This window comes from Lissotriton vulgaris, chromosome 1_1 (assembly GCF_964263255.1).
Source record: "Lissotriton vulgaris chromosome 1_1, aLisVul1.2, whole genome shotgun sequence".
NCBI lineage: Eukaryota > Metazoa > Chordata > Amphibia > Caudata > Salamandridae > Lissotriton > Lissotriton vulgaris.
The window spans coordinates 370789350-370803865 of record NC_141685.1 but is presented as its reverse complement, the minus strand read 5'-3'; the positions used below and the strand labels follow the sequence as shown (position 1 = coordinate 370803865).

Genomic DNA, 14516 nt, shown 5'->3' with positions numbered 1-14516 from the left:
AGCTAAGTGGGTGGGGGGGCTCTGTCATCGACGGGGGCCTCCTCCAGAGCTGTGGCGGAGTACAGGGCGATCTGGAAGCAGATGGACAGTAAGGGTACCTCTGCGGCAGAAGGATACAGTCAATACCTCTGCCTGGCACAGTAGGGGTGCCTGAGCCAAGAAGCTGGAGCCGAGGGGGTTCCAGGAAACAGCGTCGGCGCCCCGTTAGTCCTTCGGGCGGTCGGGGGGCCTGAACCGACCGGGGGTGTGCCTAATCGCTCCGCCCTGACAGGGGGGGCGGGAGTAGACCGAAATAAAGTATTAACGTATTGCACCGTCAAGAGCATCGACTTACCGTGCAAGATGGCTAATTAGGCATGCGGGTCAGCGAGGGGCTGCCGCTTTGGATCGCCTGTAAGATGACCCACCTTATCTGCTACTTGTTATGCAAATAAACCTGCACCACCGTTCCCCACAATTATGTCTCATGAGTCTACTTGGTATGAAAGTTGTATGGGGCTCAAGGTGGAGCGAGCGCTGGCGGTGTGGGCACTATGCCCCGGGATATGTGTCTTTTTGACCTAATCTGTCATATGTAGCCTAATTTTCCTTACCCTGTTTAGTCCACGCTTAAGGTATGCAACAAATAACACAATCAAGGACTACTGGCCCATATAAAATATTTTCATACGAGTCGAGTTTCCTGTTAAGAGAAAATCAACTGGACAGGAGAATATGTTAATGTTGTCAATTGACACAGCGTGACATTGCACTCATAAAACTATTGCACTTTGTCAATTGACAACATTACCACATTTACTAGAGTACCGCCATTTCATGTTACTTGTATGTTTTAAGTCTGGACAGAACAGTCAAGTCAAGTCAAATAACTTTATTCGGTTGTTCGAATAAAGTTATTTGACTTGACTTGACTGGACAGAACAGGAAAAGCACAAGAGCATAGGATCTTAACCTGGGATCCTTGACGCCTTCTCAGGTGGTCGCCAACTGCTTAGAATATTAAATAATAGTATTAGATTAAAAACGTGTATATAAAGAAGCAAAATATAAAATTGTATATTTTAAATCCTTACATAAATATGAAGGAATTTGAAATTGAAAGGTAAAAAGTATGGTAGTAAAGTTGGTGTCCTCAGAATGATTTGTTGGAGCAGTGCAAATGCATCAAACCAGGTACGGTATAGGCGAAGGGTGTCCTAGTTTGTATTTATGAGGTGAAATCTTTACCCAGATAGTGTTAACATATTTTGAAATGACAAAATATCAGACTATCAAATAAATGTGATGCATTAAGATGCATCATTTGCCTTTTCTTGCTGCATAATTTAGTCAACACTGCAGCATATTTTGGCCCTTTCTTGCCTCATTATTCCAGTGGCTGCCTTTTCCTTAAAATGTACATAGAGTGGGATTTTGTTCTACCACTTCCAACCATTTGCTTTCTTTGACTATCATCTTCCGGACACTCGCTTGACACTTTTTCATTCACAGCTTGTCTTAACCTAGTCGAGAAACATTTCTCTCACCGAACGCTGTTGGCTTTTTGGGTGTATCCTTCCCCCACCTCTACTTGTGTGTTTTCTTTGAACTGCATGATGGACTGTTTGACAAATCTAGCCCTCCCTTCCCGCTTGGTCTGGGTACCTCCCATGTTTCTCGCTCTAATGTGCTAATGTCACATCCAGTAGCACAGAAAATCTAGACCTACTCGCTTTGCCAATGCCTATTTGTTGTTCTTGTTATGTTTCCATTATTTTTGCAATAGTTTTGTCCATTTAATTATTTTTATTATGTGACTGTTATTCATTTAATTTCTAATTAATGGCTATTTTGGGATCTTTGGTATGTGTTTCTATACCTCAATTTTGTGTGGCTTGTGAAATAGAACGCCAGGCAGGGATCTTTTCATTGGAAGCTTGCAGTTTTCTATTTGCACCAAAAACAAAAATAAAAGTGTAAGTGGTCTGATTGTTCATCTTTGTCCAGATTTTCAATTCCTCGTTTGAAACCAGAAGGTTTGGACTTGCTGGTTTGGTTTGACTGGTGCTGTTAGTTGAAAATGTCAGACTGTGAATTCTGAATTCATCTATACTAGACGTGGGTCTTTGGGTAATTTAGAGCATGCCTGCCGGGGACCTTTGAACCTATCTGGTGTTTATGAGTTCCCATGTTAATACTCATGTCAGTTAATATCAAAGAACATCGGTTCCAAGATCTACAGTGGTTCCACGTGTTAAAGCCACAGGCTGACATTGTAGGGCGCACGTTTGAGCTGGTGCAGATAGGCAGTGAGCCCTATTGGAGTGGGCATGCTCGGTCCTTTGTGCTCTGGTGTACCAGCCGAGCTGACCCCTTATGTAAGACAGGAGGGTAAGGATTGGGGGGGGGGGGGGGGGGGGGGGGCAGTTCACTGAAGAATTGCACGCTTTGTTTATCTAAACACACACAGGCCGGGTAATGTATGTTCCCTTCACCCTACCCACCCAGTGGTCTTCTGCTCTTAACATTTCCTCGGTAAAGTGAGGATGGACAATGAATTTTCTTCTTTTTAAGTATCACAGGTGGTGTAAACACTTGATTTACTTGGGTAGAAAATATAAGTGGAGTTATGGTGACATTAAAGTGTGTACATAGCCATGCAGGCGAGGTTGACGCACAGAATACACGCTTGCTTAAAGTCACACTTGCATACTGTCACACACTTGTACAAAAACTCCCTTTCACAGACTCGCACTGTCTCTTCGTGTAACTGGTTCTTTGCTCCAGTTCACTCCTTTCCACGCCCCGCTGAAAGCCTGCTTTGTGTGTATGTTTGTATTTCATCTGCCGAGTTCGCTCCTCGGCAGATTTTCATCAGCCTCCTTTGTCAGCAATGCTGCCCATGCCTCTCGCTGTATTGTTATATTTACCGACAGCCATGCAGATAGTGCTGACTCTAAGGGGTCACTTAAAGCCGATGGAAGCGCTCGAGCCGGTGCTTCTTACGTGCGCCGTGTGGAGGCCATTCCTGCATTTTCAGCATGTCTCTGCCGTCACACCAATGCACAACCCGTAGGCAAGCGTCTGTCAGGCTGTCCTGAACTGCTCAGCAACTTCTCACCTCATCCAAACAACTGTCATACGAGTGAGTTTCTGCCATATCTCCCCCCCTGCGCTTGGTTAGAATGGTACTTCCCAACCGGCCTCAGCCCCTACACGCCCATGTCTGACGGACATTATATACCTCGCACAGTGTTGTCATTGCACGTGTTTATTCCTATTATTTTACCTGGCGCAGTGTTCTATGCTTCTTTAATTTAACGTTTTGTTGAAATGTGTTATGGCACAAGCGCTATATAAATATAAATGCAAACCTTTTCCCTCTTCTATCCCTTCACTATCCAAATAACTGACTAACATATCCACCACACAAATTACTTTAATATTTTCACTATACTAATTTACCACTGATCCTTTATGGGTTCCGCAGTAACCTGCTACGCGCCGAAAAAATTGCTTTGGTGCCTCGTGAGGGGTAGTAAACGCTCTATAAATGCAATTACAATACCATCCAGACTAGGGTGACAAGAATTTTACAGCCAAAAACTCAGACATTTCACGAGCGTAGGAGGACTACAGTTTTATTTCAAGGGAGCGCACAGATTGACCTCGCTCCTCAGCAGAGAATTACAAAACCGGCAGCTAGAACATACATATAATGTAATTTTTAAACCCAGAAGGTTGCCTGTTAATTAGATTGCTATCTTGAAACACCTGCTAACTATCCCTGCTCTGTAAAACACAAGCATTTACAATCCAACGGTCTCGCCTTTGCAAAAGTTAGAGCGATTGGCATTGTAAATGACGACATTTTTATTTGTGTTGAAAACATATAAATAAATGGCATTGCCATTTACAATGCCAATAGCTTAATCTCTTGCAAACACACACACACACACACACACACACACACACACGCACACACACGCAGAGCCACACACGCAGAGCCACACACGCAGAGCCACACACGCAGAGCCACACACACGCAGAGCCACACACACGCAGAGCCACACACACGCAGAGCCACACACACGCAGAGCCACACACACGCAGAGCCACACACACGCAGAGCCACACACACGCAGAGCCACACACACTGAGCCCACACACACACTGAGCCCACACACACAGCCACACATACACAGGTGATATATTACTCTTGCTGGTGCATAATTCTAATAGCGAGCCAGCCAGGTGTTTGCAACAGCATGCATGCAAGTTCTGGCTGGATGCAGTGCGAGTTTCTCTCAGTGCCTGTCAGGGGCTATAAGATGCTCACAATACGTGCTCATCCAATCCTTGGCCTCTTTAGAAAGCGCACAGAGCAATGATCTCGTATGCCAGTCGCTTTTGTGAGTCTATGCAAATGTGGGAGTACGGTGGCACTCTATAGAAATCTTAGCGTATATGTTTAAACCACGCCCATAATTATATAGGAGGGGATGGAACTCAAGGGCAGGAGGAGTGGACTCCTGGGCAGGAGGAGGGGGGGTGGACTCCTGGGCAGGAGGAGGAGGGGGGGTGGACTCCTGGGCAGGAGGAGGAGGGGGGGTGGACTCCTGGGCAGGAGGAGGAGGGGGGTGGACTACGGAGCAGGAGGAGGAGGGGGGTGGACTACGGAGCAGGAGGAGGAGGGGGGTGGACTCCGGAGGAGGAGGGGGGTGGACTCCGGAGGAGGAGGGGGTTGGACTCCGGAGGAGGAGGGGGTTGGACTCCGGAGGAGGAGGGGGTTGGACTCCGGAGGAGGGGGGTGGACTCCGGAGGAGGAGGGGGGTGGACTCCGGGGCAGGAGGAGGAGGAGGCGGTGGACTCCGGGGTAGGAGGAGGAGGCAGGTGGACTCCGGGGTAGGCGGAGGATGCGGGTGGACTCCGGGGTAGGAGGAGGAGGCGGGTGGACTCCGGAGGAGGAGGGGGGTGGACTCCTGGGCAGGAGGAGGAGGGGGGTGGACTCCGGGGCAGGAGGAGGAGGGGGGTGGACTCCGGGGCAGGAGGAGGAGGGGGGTGGACTCTGGGGCAGGAGGAGGAGGCGGGTGGACTCCGGGGCAGGAGGAGGAGGGGGGTGGACTCCGGGGCAGGAGGAGGCGGGTGAACTCCGGGGCAGGAGGAGGAGGGGGTGGACTCCGGGGCAGGAGGAGGAAGGGGGGGTGGACTCAGGAGCGGATGCAGCAGGGTGGACTCCGGAGCAGGGGGGATTGGACTCGGACTGGAGGCTTGTGTGCATGGAAGGGACAAATATTTACTCTGCGGCGCATTCACTTCACAGCTCAACGTGTTCTCCGGAGCAACCAGGTGAGGAAGGGTCACAGGGGAGCGGCTGTTTACTGCCTCCCGCCCACAGTACACCAGCCCCCCCTGAACCCTCCCCAAACACCCACACGGGGGGGCCAGGATTGAAAGGTGTGACCCCCCAAAAGGCTGTAGTCTTCATTCAACAGGTCTGTCTGCTGCTCAGGAGGTTTAAGTTAAATGCGGTCGACATTAAATCTGAAAAACGCACAACACAAACGTACTGTGCCTTCTCCACGTTCGCTGCAATGCACACACACTTTATGCGGTTTCCGCGGCCGCTGCAAGACACGCACACTTTGTGCTGTCTCCACGGCCACTGTGACATGTACACTTTATGCGGTCCCCAGCTTTACCTTCGTTTACCCTCTGCCCTCGTCTCCCGGTTCTATTTTTAATCCGATCAGCACTTTCCTACCCCCGGTTTGTGGCTTGACTTGTTGCACTCACTCACTACCCTTCCTCTGGACACTCGGGGATGCGCGTACACCTCCAGACCCCTCCCTCCCACCACCAAACTCCCCCACCACACACATCCTGCACACGCCAGCAGAGCTCCCGAACCCTCCTGCATTGAGGCACTCGGGAAAAGCAAAACTACTAGTACCACAATGCAAAGCAAAAATTAAACAGCTTCAGGACTACGACAACCTGGCGTGCTTGCTCGCGGACATTAGAATCGCGTGCACTGTCATCCTGATCGTTATGTGAATTTTAGGACCCCACGGATTAGTGCAGTCTGAGGGGTAAGAGGTCTCGTGCCGCACACAGGCAAGGACCGTGGACCAGGGGTTAAGGCTGTCTGGTTATTGCGGGGCTGCACAATTGTGCTCCACCCCAGGTTCGCCCGGATGCCAGGGGGGGGCGTCGCAATTGTGTGACAAAGGTCTCGTAAAGAGTGACAGGATCAGGCGGGCACTCATTTGGGCGGCAGCGGGGGGCCCTGAGGGAGGCAGGGAGCTGCTGCAGGTCGCCGGAGAGGAAGGATTGCTGGGCTTGTGGATAGTGGACGGTTTGTGGTTTTCGGGTGTGCGGGGCATCATTGGCGGTTGAAGGGAAATACTGCGGGCTCTGAGAAAACGATGCTCGGGGTGACAGACATTTCAAGGAGACCCGGGGTGCTGTTGGAGGCTGCCGGGTTGGTTGGTTGCTTAGAGTTGTGGTTGCTGTGTCCAGTGACCGCTTAGGGGTCTGCGGGTGAGAGCATTTGGGTTCCCGAGGGGGGGGGGGAATGCGGGCGAGTGTCGCGGACCAGTTCCCCTAAGGGTTGTTGTTTGGGAGGCCCCTACACTGCACAGCCCCCAGCGGACGGGCCCAGGCGGGGGAGCTCTCCAGGGCTGCAGCTGCGGTGGGACACACCACACACTGAGCTTAGGTCTCCTCGCATGGGGATGAGTGATTGGTGCCTGGATGCCCAGCGTTTCTCCAGTGCATTGTGCATGTGGCTCTGTCGGCTCCTGTCCCTTTAAGAATGCACATGTTCCGGCGCCCAGAGACTCCCAGCAGCAGACCCGGATCAGGGGAACTTTGGAGCCAGCATAGAGCCCGGCTCTGGGGACACCGAAGACACCCCCCCCCCCCCCCGACCAGCACACCACCGAGAGAGGGAACAGCCCCCCCCCCCCTCAAAGATCAGCAGAGCCCAAGGCAGAGAGCGGGGAGCAGACCCCACCTGGAAACAGTAGAGGAGAGTCCGCACCTCTTCCACCAAGAGCAAGGAAAAAACAACACGCTCCCCTCCCCCACCCCCCAACCAGGAAAAAAAAACCCTACACCCGCAGGACAGAGCAGGGAACTCCCGAAGTAACGCATGAGCACATGGAGGGCTCCCGCCCCCACTAAGGATCTAGATCCCTTTAAAGTGCCTACATTAGGGACGGTGCATCTCTGGTCCTCAGGGCGCCCGCTCCTCGCCCTCTCCTAGTGTTTCCTGCTGTGAGCCCCCTGGCAGGGGCGATGTGGGGGGCTAGTTCCCGGCCCTGTGAGGGGCTGTACCTGTTGCGTCCGTGGCTCCTCTGCAGACACGGCAGCCCTGGTTCCCGCCTGTCCTCAGTCGCTTCCCTCAGCCCCTCTCCCCTGTGCAGGCAGAGGAGCAAGCAGGGGCTACTGGGCTCAGAGCGAACAGCCGAATCCTCCGGCTCATAATCACTGTGGCGAGGGAAGGGGGGGGGGGGCAGGCGAGAGGACGGGAGGGGGAGGGGGAGAGGGAAGAGAACAGCGGGGAGAGAAGAGAAGGAAAGAGAGAGAGGAGAGAGAGGAGAGTGAGGAGGGGTGGGGAAAGGAAGCGGGGAGATGAGAAGGAACCGAGGGAATGAGGGGAAATGCAAACTAGAAGAGTGGAGGGCAAGAAAGGGGGAAAGGGGCTTTAAGAACCAGAATGAAGGAACGGAATAAGAACAAAAACTCCCCAGAGAACGACTTCTTCCGGCGGCGGTCGGGGCAAATGACAAAATAAACGGCTGCAAAAAAAAAAAGTAAACGCCCACCGCCGCTTGACGTTTTTAATAGGGGCGGAGAGGGAAAAAATGTAGGTAACACCCACGAATCGCCTCGGACAATGACGGACATATCTCTCTTCCAATGGCTAGCCTCCATTTATGGAGCTAGCCAATGGAAGAGAGAGGCGGGACAAAGCCACATACTGCTTCTCAAAAGATTTCACCTGCGCGAACGCTGTTGCGCAGCGGACACCAGGTGAAACCTAATAAAAAGCACCTCCCACAGTTTTCAGTCGCCCCTCTCTAAAAACCGGGACAGGATCTACCTTTCCTGAAATTTGCCCGGACAGCCGGTGAAAAACAGGGAACGTCCGGGCAAATCTGGGACGCCTGGTCACCCTAATCCAGACTCACTTCTATGTCCTCTTTCACCTCTTTAGAGCTTACCAGATTTTCAGAGTTGAAGTCTTGAATGCTGCATCTGGAACTTGAGTTGTTGGCTAGGTGGCCACTGCAGAGGACCTGTCCTGTGATTCATATCCAACTAATGTAAACATTGTGTACTCTATCGCTCCTCAGCCAAGATGGGGTGAGAGCACCACCCTGGGCACTTGTCCACGTCACAGCATTGCTTCCACATAAGTAGGTGTCTTTGCAAGTACTGCACCTTTCAAATAAGGACTACATCGTAGTGTAGCATGCTACTCATGCGGTAATTTATTTTATGGTGGTTAATAGTATGGGATGAAGCGCTGTAAAAATGCTATTTAATTTTTTTTAATTACAATTACTAAGATGAAGATTCTACAGTGTAGTTAAACTACAATATTGGAATTCGCCCACTCATCTGTGGATAGTCAACACAAGCTTGGCGTCCTAGTCTTCGAAGATAAGCATCATTGAAAAGAAAACACAAAGTTCATATAGTTTAACCTGGTTTTAATCGCAATCCGTGCTATGTACTAGTGTTTATGAAGAAAACTTCAAGACCACAAATTGCAAACCAGTCCTGTTTATAAAAATATTGCTTCCCACCCAAAATAAAAGGAATACTCTTTGTTACTAGTCAGACTGTCAGCAAGATAGCGTCCGCCGGTGCTGTGCCTTTCTAAGAACTCCTCAGAATCCGTTATTAAAAACATTGGCGGCGGATGCAAAGTTAGTATTTATAAAAGCCCTTTTTCAAAGGAAGTTTGCTGTGTAAAAATCGAATATTTTTTTCCTGTGACTGTTCCCAAACCCCTGTTCACCAAGCCTCAGTGATTGCCTGTATATTCTGTGCCTGAACAATCCTTATACCTGTTCCCAATGTGACCTATTTATGTATTTCTCTATAGCAACAAAATCCCCGGGGCGCCCTCTTCGTTTATGAAAAGAGCCCCAACCGGTAGAACAACTCATTGATATGTGAATCGTCATTCTTTAATTGCCTCCTAACCTTATCCTCCCATATCCTTCACCCTCCCAAGTCCACACTAGCCAAGTAAGTAAGTAAGTAAAAATTTTATTGCACAATTAATTAAAATCATTGCAATCTGCACATACAAAGATGATCATTAAAATAGAAAAGTGTATTCAGATCTGTTGAAGGAGACAATAGAATTGATGGGTAAAGGGAAGGGAAAGCAGAGAAGCCAAGGGAATGTCACTTAGGGGGGTAAAAGTTCAAGTTTGATCAGATGGTAGAGACAAGCAGTTAATTTCTGTGATGAATTTTACAAAGCGAGTCGCCAACTGTGGCGAGTCCCCCCTCATACATGCCTCGAGCGCTTCTTGACATGTCCTAATGCCTAAAAGAAGCCAAATTGGTCTCAGCCAGAATATTCTTTGTGCCCGAAGGCAATGGCAGATGCACAAAATGTGGGTTAAGCTTTCCTCTCCCTGGTTACAAAAACGGCACTGAGAAGAGGCTTCTTTCTTATATCCTTGCCCAAACTTATATGCCTTCAACGGAATTAAGCCAAATCTAAATCTCATCAATTGGTGTTTGATATACGTCTTCAATGCTGATGCGAGATAAGATGGGAGACTTTTCGGGGCATATAGTTTGGCAGCCCAAGTGCCATGAAGCTTAAGAACCTATTGCGTGTCTGATTGATCTGATAGGATTTTAGCTTGCTTGGTTACAAGCTTCGATGTCGTTTCGTTGGACAAGGAAGAGGACCATATATCCCCTGCTTCGAGGGATTTAAGGCAGAATATCAGGTATTTATTCCATGATGTAGTTGGGTTGTTAAGCAGGAGCCATATGCAGCTCTTCAACGTATGGGGGTTAGCTTGTTTAGCTTTCAGACAGCACTAGCCAAGGATAATCTCTCCATCACAATATGATCAATTCACTAATACATGACCAGACCTTTTGCCTTTGTCAATGCCTATATTGCTGGGCTCTGGCCATGTTCGCCTGACAGCTTTCTAGCGCGTGTTGCTTTCTTGTATTGTCTGCCCCAAATGTTACCTTAGGAGTTGTGTGAAGGCTCGAATATGTAGTCCGAAGCCTGGCAGCGGAGCACCCCCTCTGAAAACCTTCATTACATTACTGGAATAGAAACTAGTATAGTAGTTACTTTCATCTTATAAAAAAATAATAATTTGTATATTATTTGCAATTTCACGAGAAGAACCGGTTTCCTGAAGACATTGCCAGTTGACCTGCGATTTCTGGAGTGTAATGAAGTTAATGCGGCTACCTGAATGCCACATATGTGGAAAGAGCCACATCATATATATGCTATGCTTCTTGTGAATGCATGTGTTATCTTTTATATCTATCGGAGGAAATAAAATTGTAACCAGTTCCTTCTTTTTTTCAGCTGTCAAGTGCGAACCCTTTGTATGAAAAGTACTTTCGACAGGTATTTTTATATATTTATTTTTTCCATTCACTGTGCTTTGTATATGCGATATTTTCTCAAGGCTTTTACAGGGCTGGGTAAGGTTGGTACTTTTGAATGTTCCAAACTGAGAGATTGTGTCTGAAAGTTGCCCAACTCAAGAACAGCAGTATTTAGATGAATTGTATCAAATCTAGTCCCAGGAATGGAATATACAGGTTTCATACATGTTTGCGGCTGAAACCGTTATTAGTTTAAAATCCTCTTTCTGAAATATGTTAAATTTATACAAGGGAAAATTGCTATGTTTGTCTTGCCTCAAAATACACACACTGTGGTTCTTGATAAATTAATGTAAGTAATCTAACTAGAGAAACAGTAGTTTTCTAACATAATATCATGCATATGTATTGAAAATGTCATTGGTGTTGTGGTCTAAATACAGTATCGCTCTCTGAGACTACACGGAATAATCGGCATTAATAATTGTTTCATCTTTGGTGGAGTGAAATGGTTTTAACCAGCTTCGAAGTCAGACAACAGATTAAGCACGAGCAGCGGCAGGTCAGGCTTCCATTGTTCAGACAGACGCAGGACAGATGGCACCAGTAGCAGCCAAGGTTCTTCAGAGAGATCTGGGAAAACAGGAGAAACTGAGATAGGACTGGGGGATGCGTTTGAAGGGGGTGGGGGCGACTTCTGAAACAAGAACTGGGATTAGGAACTGCAAGATGTCAAAGTATGCTCTTCAGACCACACAAATTAGATCTTAGTTTAAGTAAAGATCTTACAGGAATCACACAATCCGCAAACTTCTTTAAGAACATAGAATAATATTTGCAGAAACCTAAAAATTATTTGAGTTCTTTACTATGAGGAGTCTGCATATTCCGAATTGACTCCAACAAATCCTTCTTGGGATAAATGCCAGTTTTTGCAATCTTGTGCCCTGAATACTCTACTTCTTGAGTGAAAAATGTGCGCTTATAATAGTAATTCCCTTTTCCTCTAAAATAGTCAACACTTTGTTCAATATGTTGAAATGTTGATCTGCGATTTTAGACAACACAAATATCTCCCAGGATAGTAACCACCCCATCAATATCCCTGAAAAGACAAAACCTCAATTTCTGGAATACCCATTTGGTGGATACGAGTTGATTTGGCATTCTGATGTATCTCAATGCTCCATCAGGAGAAATTAATGTTGAAGTATGTTTCGACTCGGGTGTTAGCTCAACCTGGTGATAGGCTGGCTTCAGGTCAATCATGCAAAAATATCTTGCCCCATCCAATTTTGCAAATAGCTAATGTACTGTAGGCAAAGGATGGTAGTTCACCATAATTTGCTTGTTAACCGACCTCGGGCCCACACACATCCTGAACTCCTCGTTTAAAAAAAAAATAAATAAATAAAAAAAAAAAAAACAATCGGAGAAACTTATTCTGCCATTTTGACCGGTTCAATGACCCCTTCCTCACACAACATTTTAGATAGTTAACCTCGAACTGATAGTGGAACATGCCTCAATTTGTGACTGGTAGGGTGCCACTCACGGTGTGCTGTTTCCAGGGAAGGACGACGGGGGATTCCAGCGCTTTTCCAGCGCTTTTCCATCGCTTTGCTAGCGCAAGAGACTCTGTGAGGGCTGCGAGGGGTGTGCTGAGGGGAAAAGGACTTTGATTGCACCAGACGCCGAGGGACTGCGAGGACCAGCAGGCTCTCTGCTCCCCAGCTGCTGCTTCTTCCCTCGGCGTTCCCGCCCCCCGCCTGGTGATTATTAATACTTATCGCGGCCCCCGCTCCGCGGGCGCCACTCACGGTGTGCTGTTTCCAGGGAAGGACGACGGGGGATTCCAGCGCTTTTCCAGCGCTTTGCTAGCGTAAGAGACTCTGTGAGGGCTGCGAGGGGTGTGCTGAGGGGAAAAGGCTTTGATTGCACCAGACTCCGAGGGACTGTGAGGACCAGCAGGCTCTCTGCTCCCCAGCTGCTGCCTGTAAGGTTTAAACCTCGCCTCTAATCCCGTGACGCGGGATGCGCGCGGGACATAGCCCGGGCAAAGGGCGGGCCCTCTAAGGCCCTAATAAGACCGAGGAGGACGGGACGGGCCACCCCCCCTTTGGCACCGCAACCAGAGGAAGTACATCGTTTGAACTATACCCATATTACTTCCTGGTCAGTGTATCTGTTTTCCTGAAAGCGATCCTATCGTTATTACATTACCAGGTTGCACTATGTCACGTAAGGGGAGCAATAAGAAATCTTCTCAAATACTTGACCCAGGCCAGGGGACCCTGAACTTTACTGTGACCAATCGATCACTGCCCACTCTTCGTGAAGATGTGAACGAGTCACGACAATTGATAGACACCAGGCAATCTCCCTCATTGAACCCTGTTAGCTCACAGAATGTATCTTTTTGGGAGGAAATGAATTCTTTATGCGGCACTAAGTATGCCCCGGTGGCATCCCCATTCCATGCAAAAGGCATTAGCATTTCTTCCCCAATTAGGAAACCATGTGATTTACTCCTACCATCTTTAATAGACAATACCCAAGGCGTTGCCTTGTTTCAGGGCCCTAATGACAAAAGGAAGCATGACGAGAATATTGAAAGTGGGAATCATCTAAACACACCAAAATCGTGCGATGGTCCTATATCGCCAGTCACCAACCCCCCCCCCTTAATTACGCCGGAGAGCGGGACTTATGTAGACCAAGCACTTTTACTGTCTCAGAGTTATTATTTAATTCTATCGTATCACCACTGGTAGGAAAAATCAACGCCCTGGGTGATAGAATAACGGGCATTGAGAGAATTATTTTAGCCAATCTCAAACCACCTAATAATGACCCATCTAACGGGGGAAGACCCCTTCCGGCTATCGCCATAACAAAAGAGAGAAATACTACAATTAATTCTCCATCCACCCTTAAGAAGGCAATACCCAATGGCTCTGACTTATCCACTACCACAAAAGTTCCCTTGCCTACTAATCTAAGTAAATGCTCCCAAACTTCTCCACAGCTTCTTAAAAAACCTGCTATACCCAAAGCCGCTCCTAAACCTGGGTTTAATAGGCATATTGCTGCCAGAGAGGATCCAAGTAGCGTAGCATCTATACACTTGCCCCCTGAAGCCGCCCCATTTGTTCTTGTTTTATCAGGAATACCGGCACCCTGCCGTGGGAAATTTGAAAGCCGTCAGGAACTTTTAAATAAGGTCATATTCTGGCTTTCCAAAAACAGACCACTCTCACATGATCATGACGGAGGTATCATGAGTGTTAGAAGGGTAGGCTGGCTAGGGTCTCTAACTAAAGATATTAGTGGGGATCTGGTCCTAGTAAAATTTAGAAATAGGAACATTGTCCCCCTTCTACGATCCTACCCACCCCAAAAAGGAGACGGCCTAGAATTTACACGACTTCTACCCAAAGTAAACTATCCATAAATGTTTCTTCTGTTGCCCTGTTGATAAATCAACTTTGCACTTTATGTCCTTTCCATATATATGATTAAGGTTATTTCTAATGTATTGTCAATTTTAAATATGCAAATATGTATTGTGGTTTTATGACAATTTATGTATTTTATATTAGTGTATACTTTTATGACTCCTTTATGGAATCGAATACAGTTATTTGAATTGAATTGTGACTGGTAGGTACTGCTCCCCTTTTCAGCTGAATATGGAGAGAAAAACCCTTCACCTTACCCAGTTCCTTGCGAAACAAATGGTTTGTTGAATATACCTTCCAAATAGTTTACCCCACTCAAAACACTTTAAACCCTTGTTATGTCTTCAGACAAACATACTTGTATTTCAAAATTGGGATGAAGGGTGATATCAAACATCCCTTGATGTCTCCAACGCAAGACTTGCAACATATACCTTACCAATAATAGCTGTATGT

General features: G+C 47.7%; 1 protein-coding gene across 2 annotated transcripts in view; it reads left to right on the top strand.

The window, feature by feature from the left end:
• EPS15 (epidermal growth factor receptor pathway substrate 15) overlaps positions 1-14516 on the top strand; it is a 916228-nt gene that overhangs the window by 196450 nt on the left and 705262 nt on the right. For both annotated transcript variants that reach the window (XM_086952422.1, XM_086952423.1), the window contains exon 2: positions 10577-10618. In XM_086952422.1, the coding sequence (XP_086808548.1) occupies positions 10577-10618 (42 nt within the window). The remainder of the gene's footprint in view (positions 1-10576; positions 10619-14516) is intronic.